Source organism: Castor canadensis, chromosome 4 (genome assembly GCF_047511655.1).
Source record: "Castor canadensis chromosome 4, mCasCan1.hap1v2, whole genome shotgun sequence".
Lineage (NCBI taxonomy): Eukaryota > Metazoa > Chordata > Mammalia > Rodentia > Castoridae > Castor > Castor canadensis.
In genome coordinates, this window is record NC_133389.1 from 125,950,865 (window position 1) to 125,963,385 (window position 12,521).

At 42.2% G+C, this 12,521-nt stretch overlaps 1 protein-coding gene across 2 annotated transcripts in view; it reads left to right on the forward strand.

Moving 5' to 3' along the window:
* The first annotated feature begins 603 nt into the window (after positions 1-603).
* The window catches only part of Rapgef4 (Rap guanine nucleotide exchange factor 4), a 277,285-nt gene continuing 265,367 nt past the window's right edge, over positions 604-12,521 (forward strand). For both annotated transcript variants that reach the window (XM_074071113.1, XM_074071114.1), the window contains exon 1: positions 604-761. In XM_074071113.1, coding sequence (XP_073927214.1) covers positions 697-761 — 65 coding nt within the window. In that variant the 5' untranslated portion in view covers positions 604-696. The remainder of the gene's footprint in view (positions 762-12,521) is intronic.

Below are 12,521 nucleotides of genomic sequence, written 5' to 3' on the forward strand. Positions count from 1 at the left end.
CTCTAGTCCCTCCCTCCTACCTCCCGCTGGGCCGGCACTGCTTCCCCAGCCTGTCCCAGCCCTTCTTTAGTCTTCAGGGTAAATTGTCCCCTGGGCTGCACACTCAAGAGACCATGGAGTCTCCATCCCACACCTTCCTACTCCTCTTCCTTCCTCTTGAAAGGGGGAGATGGCAAAGGTGAGCCCGGAGCTGCCGGCAAGTTTTGACAGCTGCTGGGGAAGACTAATGGGTTTCTAAGGAAACAGAGAGGCAGCAGCCATTTTAGTGGCATTTCCTGTATGAAAAATATATAGACTCTGACATCCCCGCCCGGCACACACTCCCCTGGCGCCTGCCCTCCTTCTCCCGCTTCCGAAGCCCCGAGGTGAGGGTGGGGCCCAGGTCTTCCGGGGACGCAGAGGCCACCTGTCGCAGGTGGCCGTGCCCGGGGTCGCCACCTCCCCTCCTGTGGCGGGCGGGACCGCGGGGCTCCCCACCCCCCGGGCGCCGCAGTGCAGCGCTGCGCCCTCCGGGTGCCGCGTCCCGCCCCTCGGTCCCCTCCCTCGTCTCCCCCACCCCCACCCCCGCCCCGCAGGACGCACGCGGGTGGCGAGGCGCGCGGGGAGGAGCGGGGTCCGCCGGACGCAGGCGGGGGCGGAGGCAGAGCGAGCGCGGGAGGTCGCCGCAGCCGGGGACACCGCGCGCTGCTGCCCAACATGGTTGCTGCGCACGCTGCCCATTCTTCCTCGTCCGCCGAGTGGATCGCCTGTCTGGATAAAAGGTATCTCGGGCTCAGGCTCCGTGGCGGGCGCGGCCGCCGGGAACCGCAGTCCCCGGAGCACCTGGGCGCAGCGTGGCGGGCTGCGGGCCGGGGTCCCCAAGCTGGAGTCGGGGTGGGGGGCGGCGCGGAGGTCCACATCCCGGACGCTCGCGGACGCGCACCCCCACCCCCGCCACTGTGGGGTGCCACCTGCGCTAGACGATTCCACGTGGCGGGGCGAATCAGCGCAGCGGGGGACAGAGCGCAACCTCCCCGTCCCCTCCCCGTGGCCGCTCCAGGCTCCACTCCTGGTTGGGGGTTTCTTTTCTCTGGGCATCGCGGGGCGGAAGGATGGATACTACCATCTTCCGGCCCCTCAGACCCTGGAGGGCACGCAATTTAAGTTTTAGGCAGGGGCGAGGGATCAGGCAGGTGCGGAGTAACATTCTTTTTTTGTTCCTGAAAACAAAGTGTGAGGGACGCAGCTGAGCTGTCTGGTCCCTCGCTGAAATTCTCTGCTTTTCCGCAGTCACTTGTTCAAGGTCTGTGATAAGAAGGTCACACGGGAGGCTGCTTTCGTCTTAATACCTGCTTCTCTGGAAAAAGACCCTTATCCCTAAAAAAATGAAACCTACAAAGCATGTGAACTCTGCACAGCTCTCTAAGGAAGGTTCTGTGTGTGACAACCGATTGCAATTGTTTCCAGGCACTGACAGCATAATTTTCTGTTTGTCCAGATAGAAGGTTTAACAGTAAACATTACACAGTATGTTAGCAATTATAGTTTATTACCCTGATTAAAAGGTGATGCATCTGAACTTTTAAGAACTGAGCAAGAAATCTTGCAGAGTGAATTGCCTCTGGATTTCTGAGTTTGATGCAAAAGGGCAGTGATTCACATCTTGCAGCTATCTGCGTGACATCTCTATTTGCATTTGTGTGAAATATTTTGTGCTCTGCCATATTGAAAAATTTTCAATTAACAGATTCATAACCAGATCAAACTTGAGACTCTTAAGTGTGACATGCTGTGTATACTCTACTATTACAGGCCTTTGATGAAAAATATTAAGTAATTTGACAAAAGCTAAATGTAGTTCATTTGAATAACTTAATATGAGAAAGTCTTGACTTCCATTTACCACACAGTAGCAAGATTTTTTGACAAGCATTGCTCTGTTTATATCTAAAATGATATATACTAATATTAGTATTGCATGCAATAAAAACTAAGATAATTGAAGTGATGGCTCAATCGTACACAATTATGTAGAAGAGCTAAAAGCATGTTTAAGTGCAGAGCTTACTAATGTGGTAAGTAATCTAAATTTAATAGTTTAGGGAAAGTGAATGATACAATCAAGATTGTACAGTTAATCTATAAATAGTAGCACTTCCTCATGAGTGAAGGTTTTAGATAATGAATAATATACTTCTATTTGTAGAAATGCATGTCATGTTTTGAACAGTTGGTAATTCACTGGAAACCTTTAAGTCAATAAGTACTTACAGTAAAGTCAGAGCACTACTAATATAAGTAAGGCATAGTTGGCATTCCCTGTTCACCATGTGTATCTGCCTAAACGATTTTATTTGGAATGAATTTTTAGAACATGGTGCCACAATTTAACACCACCATTCATAATAGGTAAGAAAAATCTACTAGGGGAAAAGAAAAAAAAAAAGCCTCTGCAAACACTGAACCTAGCATTTAGTGGTGTGCAGGCGAGTGAACAGATCAGTAAGATGAGGATTTTAGGCCCAGAGCTGTCACCAGTTCTGATCTTGAACTTGTCACCTTACTTCCTTGAGTGTCTGAAAAAATGAGGGTAAGACTATCTCAAGCTTACTTCCTAGGGATAAGTGGACAGTTTGAGGAGGAGAAAAAAAGGTGCAAGTGCTTTGAAAGCTGGGAGGTGCCATGCACACCGTTCCCACAGCCTTGCCTGTTCTGCAGTGTGATGCTGGAATTCCCGGATAGAGCAGTTTAGGAAGGGCAGCTTCTGTGCAAGAGGGCTTGGGAGGGCAGTGAACTTGTATTTTTACTTAGATTGCTTATTTTTTAGGAGAGGAAAAATGGAAATCGGCTGGAGAACCTCCCTGAAATTCCTCGTTACTGGGGACACTGTCCTCTCTATGACTGAGAAATGCCATCTTAATACCTTGTTCCAGGCACTGTGCTGGGTATTGGAGAGGCAACAAAAAATGAGAATGGCATATTGGTTTGTTGGGGGGTTGGAGGCTTGGAGATGGGGTAACCTGAAAACAACCACAATGCAATGGTACATGCTTTAATGGACATGTGTAAAGTGCTTTGGATGCAAAGGAGAGACTCCATCTGCCAGGGATTCTTCCCACTGGTGTCTGCCTGGACCTCAGAGGCTGAGGAAGAAAGTATTTACCAGGTAGAGAAACAACTGGGGCAAAGACACAAAGATGTGGCATAGGAATCCCATCATTTCTTCCTCACCGCAAAGTCCTCATGTGATCGAACATTGACTATAGGAAGGTGTGCTGTAGTGATATAAAACTTTATTATGGGCATTTTCAAGCATGCATACAAGTAGAAGGAATGGTACAGTGAACCCCTATCAACAATCTGGGAACATGATGCTGGGACCTTTTACTGGGAACAGAGGAAGTTCAACTGGGAAATGTAGTGAAATATGTGCATGATTTAAGTGGCGACTGTTGTGCACAGTAGAAAAAAAGAACCCAGGGATTGGAAATTGAAGGGAGAATGAAAATACAAAGTCAGTTTGAGTAAGAAGTATGCAGTAAAAATTGAAGTCAAGCAACCAACAAGGACAAGAAGACCTTGGAAGTGTTTGACATGCCTATAAAGTTACAATAGGCAGGGAAACATTAAGTAAACTTAATGTGGAGAAGGGATTTGAAAACATGTAAATCAGGTGAAAGAAAGAAAATGTACACCTTTTAATGTATCAGCTATTCATGGTCATAGACTTCGATGGGATCACAGAGATGAGTGTCTACAAATACTAATCATAAATCAGAAAGATGTCAAGCATTTGGATGGATAAATCAACATTGAAAAAAGTCTTAGCATGCTTTCACGCAGTTAAAGCAAATCAAGCTTGCTACTAGCTCAGGGATCTTTTTCTTTTTTCTTTCTGAGCAGTGATGCCTTTGGACTGGAGGCATGGCTCAAGTGATAGAGCACCTGCTTTGCAAGTGCAAAGTCCTGAGTTCAAACCCAGTTCCACCAGAAAAAAAAAAAAGTCCTGAACAGTGATGCCCTAGTAATGAATTGCATAGTTCTCACTATTTGGGATTTAAGATACATAAAATATCATTTTTTTTTAGTGTACTGACCATTGTTTAATTTTAGTGAAAATATTTTTTTCCACAAGGTTTTTCAGCTTGCCACCTATGAACTTGAGAACTATTTATAGGTCATGGTTCTCATGGCTGGGAAGGGAGCATTATAAAGAGACAGGGACCACAAATATTCACGTACATTTGGTGACTCATTGCCGATGTTTGTAATAACAGAATGGAAACCAGCAAACTATGGCACATGGGCCAAATTTGGCATCTGCCTGTGTATCTCCTGCATTAAAAGTGGTTTTAAAATTCTTGATTGGTTGGAAAATAAACCAAAAGAAGAGAAATATTTCATGGCCCATGAAATTTATATAAAATTCAAACTTCAGAGTTCATTGGAACACAGCCACACTTACTTGGTTACATATTGTCTGTTGGCTGCTTTCACGCTACAGTAGCAGTGTTAAATAGTTACAGGGAGACTGGTGGCCCACAGAGCTTCAAATATTTACCATGTGAACCTTTACAGAAAAAGTTTGCCATCCCTTGCTCTAGACGAAGGAATCTGGCCAAGTGGTTGACAGGGAAGCCATTGGAGATGAAAGAAATGGTCTCCTTTAGGGAAGGTGTTCACGGTGTTTGGTTTCTCTTCCTTTAGTTAGAAGTTCTGTTAAGCAGTCCTTGTTGGTTGGCTTACTTGAGGTCCACTGGCTGTCACAATTCAAAGCATATGAAGTTAATATGGTAGCGTGCATAGAAAAGGTTGTAATCTTTTAAAACCAGCTGAAGATTATTTTTAAGCATTCATATTTCATTTAAAAATACCTCTGGGATAGTTTCTTTGCATCTGACTTACCCCCCCCCCCAAATAGATGGCATGTTAGCTATTTTGATGTGGTTGAATGAAAGAAATCAAAGAACAAATTTGCCAAAACCAAAATACTTTGTAGCACACATGGTGCCAGAAGATGACTCAGATATCAAAGAAGCATCAGCCATGGTCCCTCCCACCCCTTGAGGAGTGACGATCAAAGAAGCACCGAGCAGAAGCATGTCCTGGGGGAGGCTGTTGTCAACCAGACAGGTCCCCAGGGATGACATTATGCTGGTAATTTGTCCAGCGCTTGGGACTTGGCCTTGCAGTCTTGGAATCCTGATTTGTCAGCATATCAAGAACTGATGCATCTTTCAGGGTTGCATGCACAGGTACCAGACTCTGGAGACCTTACCAACTGGATAGCTCATTAATTTGGGAATAAACTCTATAACTCCAGAGGAGTGGACATGCACCTGCTCTGGCTAATGCATTCTTCTTGTAGGCGAGCCGAGTGGAAAATCCAGTTGTTAGCAGAAATACATTGCATGCATTCCCAAAGAGAAGCAAAGGTGCCAGGAGGCTAGGATGCTTCTGTCTTCTGTCTTGCAGAGTGTGTTCTTTTCCTAGAGTGACAGACCTGGGAATTGAACTGTAATCAGAACGTAATTCTGAGAATGCTTGAGGACAGCCTGTTTGTCACCTCTTCCAGTTAGGTGACCATTTAAGTGCTCCCATCGCACGCTTTGTTCAACACTGTAATAACACAAGTCAGGCTGTGTGGCAATTGCGTGTGGTTCTCTTTTTCCCATCTCTTGTCATCAGTCCCTGAATTTATCCATCATTTTATCTCCAGCTTCAGGGCAGTGTCCCGACTGTAGAAGGTGCTGATGGGAACAGGGTGAGAGGACCACATGCATCCCCTCCCTCCGGGATGGTTACAGAGGCAGGCCTTTCCTGGGAAAGACAAATAGCCTCTGTTGCTCTTCTGCATTTTCCTGGCTGATGTGAATCTGTCTCCTTCCTTCCTCCCTCCCTCCCTTTCTCCTTCCTCTCTCTTCCCTTCCTCCCTCTCTCTCTCCTTCCTTCCTTTCTTCCTTCCTTCCCCTTCCTCCTTCTTTCCTTCCTTTCTTTCTTTTTCTTTCTTTCTCCTTTTCTTCCTTCCTCCCTTCCTCTCCTCCCTCCCTTTCTTCCTTCTCCTTCCCTTCCTCCGTTCCTCCCTCCCTCCCTTCCTTTCTTTCTAACATTCACAGCTCTGTTCTACTTTACTCTTTTAAAAATCTAACCCATCTTATGATGGAAAACTTTGAAATGTAGAAAAGGAAGAGCAAACAGTTTCTCTTGTGCCACTCCCTCCCTCTGACAATCATGAACTCATAACTAGTTGTGCTTTATTTATATGTCCATTCATTCATTCCCCACTGCCCCCAGGATTATTTTGAAGGAAATCTCACACATATTTCATCTATAAATATTTCAGTAAATATCTCTAAAAGATAAGGATTCTTTATAAAGAAAATAGTATCATTATCACACATTCACAGATTTGACATTAGTTCCCTGATATAGTCAGATGTCCAGTTGGGTTCGAGTTTTCCTATTTCACAGCTTTCTTTCTTTTTTTTTTTTCCTGCAGTTTGTATCAGGATCCAAATAAGTTGTCTTTAGTTGATATACTTCTAGATGTGAATTCTCCCTCTCTCTCTCTGTAGATAACTTTCTTGAAGAAAACACATTTTTATTTTATTTTTTATGAGTCTGAATTTCAGTTGTTCCTCATTTTTTTTTTTAAAACATGTCCTTTTGTCCTCTGTGTTTCCTGTAATTGGTATTTGCATCTAGAGTTTGATCGAATTCAGTTGATTTTTTGGCAAGAAAGCTTCAGGAGGAGGGTTATAATATATAGTTCCGTCATGAGACACGATGTTAGCTATGTGTTGTTATCAAGTTTAATGCTTGGCAACTGTCTGCAGCTTCTTGGAGGACATGACACAGGAATACATGACATATTTTGTGGGACAATTGGAGGATAACACAGTATAATATGCAACCAGGGTTAAATTCAGTGGCCTTTATTTTACTTGACATAGGATTTTAGGAAAGGAAGGTCAGCTAGTCCTGGACTCCCTTGGACGGTGGGGCAGGGGGAGAACATAGGCCTGTGACCAGGACAGCTGGCCCACAACACTCTTGGCCTTGCTGTCTGTCCTCCATACCCTGCTGAATGTTCAGCAACGCACCTTGTCTTCACTGAGTCCCTTTAGTGACAGTGGGGATGGCAGCTCCTTTTTGTCCAAATGCCCATGAGTTCATGATCTTTCATAGCCTCTCTGAGTCCTGCTTAATGGCCCAGGCGGCTGGGTTTCCTTCAGTGTGATTTCAGTCCTCCTTCATGCATCCCAAGCAGAGGTGGGTAGAATTTTCCTCCATTGCTTGCAGTTCACGGATGAGGGAGGGCGGGGGGAAAGCCCAGGAGTGCAGAGAGGCTGAGGACAGTGGAAGAGGATGGAGATGACTGGGTGGGGGAGGATGACACAAAAGAAGCCATCCACACATGGGAAGGAAAACATTCTGACTGGCTGGCTTGTTGACTCAGCTGCAGCCATAAGTGGCCACTTGGGTTCTCTCCCTGAAAAGAAAAACAAAGTAGGGCCGCCCCTCCCTTCTCGCTTCACACTTGCTCTTCCTTTCATGGAGCAGGCATCCATTTCTCTTGCTTTATGTGGATTACGCATCTGTGTCTCTCAGGTGGACGTCCCATGTGAATATCCATCCTGTTGATATTTGGTGGCAGACATTTTCCCTTGCCTACCTCTACTAAGCGATTGGAGAATCACAGTGATTTTCCCAGTCTCCCTGGAGGCAGGTGCCTATGTGACACAGAAGTCTTCCAGGAAGGCTTTTGCTTCACTGATGAAAGACCTTGATATTTGATAGCCCCTTCTTCTCTTCTTTCTGCCTGAAGTTACAGCCTGGGCCTGTGGCAGCCGTTTTGTTATCCAGGAAGAAGGCCCAAGGGAAACAGCTTCTGAATCCTGATCAGTAGTTGCATATCTTCAGATTTGTTTGTGTTTTGTGAAGAAAAAATACCTTGTTTCTGTAAACCATTGTTTGTTAAGCTTTCTATCATTTGCTGCCCAAACTATCTCTAAACTAAAACACTGATAATGTCTAAAGTTGTCATCTCTCTTGACAACTCAGTTAGGTTCTCTTTGTTACTTTCCTGTTTTATTAATGACAGTTTGACTCTCTTAATCTCAAATCTTTGAAGTTACCTACGTTCTTCATTTTCTGTGTCCTTTTAGACATTTAACCAATCACTAGTTCTTCCTTGCCTTTATTCATACTGCTTGATTTCACGTCCTTATCATCCAGGTCTCCTTGTTGTTTCCCCTTCCAATGTGGATATACGATGCATTCAAGTCGGTTTTGTTGTAGGATCAGTCAGATCTGAATTCAGATCTTGTCATCTCCATCCCCTCGCTATGACGGCCACGTTGTTAATCATCCTGAATCTCTGTTTTTGAATCTTCAGTTGGGGCTGCCAGTGACCCACAGTGAGGATGGTGGCCCAATACAAGTGTAGAGAGTTTGGGAGCCAGAGAGGGTAGGTTCAAATCGCGATTTTGATTTCAATAGTTCGGGACAAGTTACTCAGTTCTAGTAATTGCTTTTTAGATTCCTTAGGATTTCTTTTTATGTAGACCATCTTGTCTGTGGATAATGGCACTTTTACTTATTCTTTCTGATTTTTTTTTTTTTTTAAGATAGGGTCTCGCTGTGTACCCAGGCTAGCCTTGAACCCAGGATCCTTCTGCCTCAGACTTCTAAGTGCTGGGATTTCAGGCATGCACGACCACAGCCAGCTCTTAATGATCTTCATGGGATTTAAAAAAATTATTATTGTTTTTCTTGTTTTGCATTGGCTAGGACTTCTAGGACAAGGTTGAAGAAAAGGGATAATTCCATCTTTTTTATTTCTTACCTTACAGGAAAGAGTTTATTATTTCGTTATGATTTTAGTTGCAAGTTTTTCTTTCTTTTTCCTTCCTCTCTACCCTCCTCAGTAAATTCCCTTTTCGGAAATTATTGAGATGATCATATGATTTTTCTTTTCCCTTTTATTCTGTAAATGTAGAGAATTTGCATTAATTGAATTTCCTCATTTTTTCTTTTTGGTGGCGCTGAGGTTTGAACTCATGGCCTCATGCTTGCTAGGCAGATGCTTTTCCACTTGAGCCACTCCGCCAGCCCCATTGATTAATTTTCAAATGTTAAATCAACCTTGCCTACCTGGGATAAATACCACTTGGTCATAACACATTATAATTTGGATATATTATTTTATTCAACTTTCTAATACTTTATTAATTCTGTTTTCTTATCTATCAGTAAGGGACAAGGAATATGTGCCTGTTACTGTCTTTATAACATTTTCTTCAAATTTTAGTGTCAGGATTATTCTGGCTTCATAAAAAATTAAGAAAGATTAACTTTTCCTATATTTTTTCCCTCTAATTTTAAAAGAATTTGTGCTATTTGTTTTAAAAATGATTATCATCTAGCCTAGTTGTTTTCTTTGTAGAAAGTTTTTTGATGACAGGTTTAATCTTTGAACAGATGAGGTACTATTTAGAGTTCTGTTTCTTCTTGTGCTAGTTCTGGTAAGTTTTTTCAAAGAATCCATTCTGTTCATTGAAGTTCTCAAATTTGTGTAAAGTTTGTAGTACTCCTTTGCTGTCCTTTTAATTTTCCTTATTCTATATAGTAGTGACCCATCTTTCTTATCTTATATTGGTAACTTATATCTGCTTTCTTTTCTTCTTTTTCTTTTTTTTTGAGTAGTACTGGCGTTTGTACTCAGGGCCCTGTCTTGCTGGACGGGTGCTCTGCCACTTGAGTCATGTCCCCATTATGTCTGCTCCCTTTCTTCATCATTCTTGCTAGAGCCCTTCGGCCTTATTAAGAAGCTCCACTTTTTTTTTTTTTTTTTGCAGTACTGGGGTTTGAACTCAGGGCTTTGCCTTTGCAAGGCAGGTGCTCTATCACTTGAGCCATGTCCCCAGCCCTTTTTGCTTTCAGTGTTTTTGGCATAAGGTCTTGAGTTTATGCATGGGTGGCCCTACATCATCATCATCTTCTTCCAATTTACATTTCTTGTGTAGCTGGAATGACAGGTATGCACCACCATTGCCCAACTTTTGATTGGTTGAGTCGGGGCCTTACTAACTTTTTTTTCTTTTTGCCCAGGCTGGCCTCAAACCTTGATCTTCCCGATCTCTGCCTCCCAAGTAGGTATGATTATAGGTATGAGCCATCATGTCTAGAGAAAAGAACCATTTTTTAGTTGATTTCCTATTGTTTGAGAAGTTAATTGATTTCTACTCATTATTTTTCTCCTTATTATCCTTACTTAGGGTTTAACTTGCTGTTCTTTTCCTGGCTTCTTAAAGAGGAAACATAGATTATTAACTTCAAACCTTTCTTCTTTACTAATATAAACGATTAAGCTATAATTTTTCATGGTCAACACAAAGAAGGAAGCACAGTTATTTCATTATTCAGTGCTTGCACACTAAAGCTGTTTCTGCTGGAGAAGAACAGCTAATCAAGCCGATGCTGGGTCTTTTTGACCCCCTCGCCTCATGAGAAGATACTTTGCGATGCCGTGAACAATATTCCAATGACATCCAACTGTGAATTCAGCAGTGAGCTTCATAAGACTCTTTTAGTGTGGTGTCATGCTAAAAGGGACATTAGAGAAGAGTAATTCTATAGGAAATCAATATAACATATAACTTTCTGATGGCCTGACTTAAACCAAGGATAGATTTTTTAGGATCTGTCAGGAATAGATGGATTACTTCTGTTTCAGGAACTCCTCCATAAATACTGCTTTTTGCATCTGAGCCATTGATTAAACCATGATTACAATATGGTTGCAATGATTTTGAAATATTATTTCTCAGTAAATACCCGAAATGCTGTTCTGTGTTATTAGTTAAATGAAGAGTAACCTGACCTTGGAGTCAGCAAAGTTACATCCTCCTATGTTAGCCAAACCAAAATGTATACCTTAATGGTGGTTCACCTCTTTTGTGAGAATCTGGGAGCAGGGGCCCTTGGTCCTTGAGAATCCCCATTCTACTGTCTGCTTCCATGGGCTTTACTATTCTGTATCTACCATGCTGTCACAAAATGTCAGGATTTCCTTCATTTTTAAGGTTGAATGATGTTCCATTGTGTGTGTACTCATATCCACAACACACATACATTCTTCTTTAGTCACTCATCTGTTAATGAACTTTTAGGTTCTTTCTCTATCTTGGCTATTGTAAATAATGTTGCAATGAACATGGACGTGTAAACATCTCTTCATGCTACTCGTTTCATTTCCTTTGGGTATATACTCACAAGTGCTCACTAGATCATATGGTGGTTCTGTTTGAAATTTTGAGGCACCTCTAAATCGGTTTCCATTATGTCTGTATCAATATACATTCCCACCAGGAGTTCACAAGGATTCTTTTTTGTCACATCCTTGTCAACATGTATTTTTTGTCTTCTGGATAATAGCTAGTCCAACAGGTGTGGTGTGATATCTCATTGTGATTTTGCTTTTCATTCCCTGATGATTAGTTTTGTTGAGCATTTTTTCATGTACTTGTTGGCCATTTGGTACATCTTTGTCTATTCAGGTCCTTGACTATTTTTCAGTAAAGTTTTTTTTTTGTTTTGTTTTGTTATTGAGTTGAATGCATTCCTTATGTATTTTGAATATTGATTCCTTCTCATATATATATAGTTTGCAAATATTTTCTCCCATCTGTAGGTTGCCTTTTCACTCTGCTGACTGCTTGCTTTGTTGGGAAGTATTGGTTATTTACTGACTATGTTGTAGAAAAAGTTGAGCTCTTGAATCTACATGTTTCTTTATCAACTCTTTAAACAAACTTGGGGTATAAGAGACGTCTACTTTTTGTGTCTCTTCCTGTTCCCTTTCCCTGCCTCATGCTGTCTTCCCCATCCCAAATGTGTTGAAGGAAAAGGATCTGATCTTAGTTACTACTTTTCTACTGCTCATTCTTTCACTTACTTATTCAGAGATTTTACTCTCTGCTTACCATGTACCATACATCCTTGCTGGCATAAATTAATGAGGAAAAACTGAGAAAGTGCTTGACTTCATGAATTGAAATACTAGATGAGAAGATGCTCATCCATTCAGACTTCAGAAATGAATATTGAGTACCTAGTGTGTTCTGGATACTGTTCCACTGGATGAGAAATACAGTGGTGAACAAAACAGGAAAAATCAAGTGATAAGAAGTACCATGAACCCAAAGGTCTGGGAGCAGGGAGATAGAAGTAAGCAAGTGTGGACATCCATACTGCCATGCCAGGTAGTGATAAAATCAATGAAGGAAAATAAAGCAGAGAAAATGAAAGGATATAAGGAGCATTGCTATTTGTGTGAAGATGACCATCAGGGTCTTTCTGCAGAGGTAATATTTGAATAAAGACCTCGAATGAACTGAGATCACCTAGTTTGAATTAACACAGTATATACCAGGGTTTGCTAAATAATTGAATGAGATATTTTAGAGTACTGAGTTGAACTAATGTCTGTGGTAGTATCCTTTTGTTTGGTAAAAACAAAAATCTTATTTTGGAAAAAT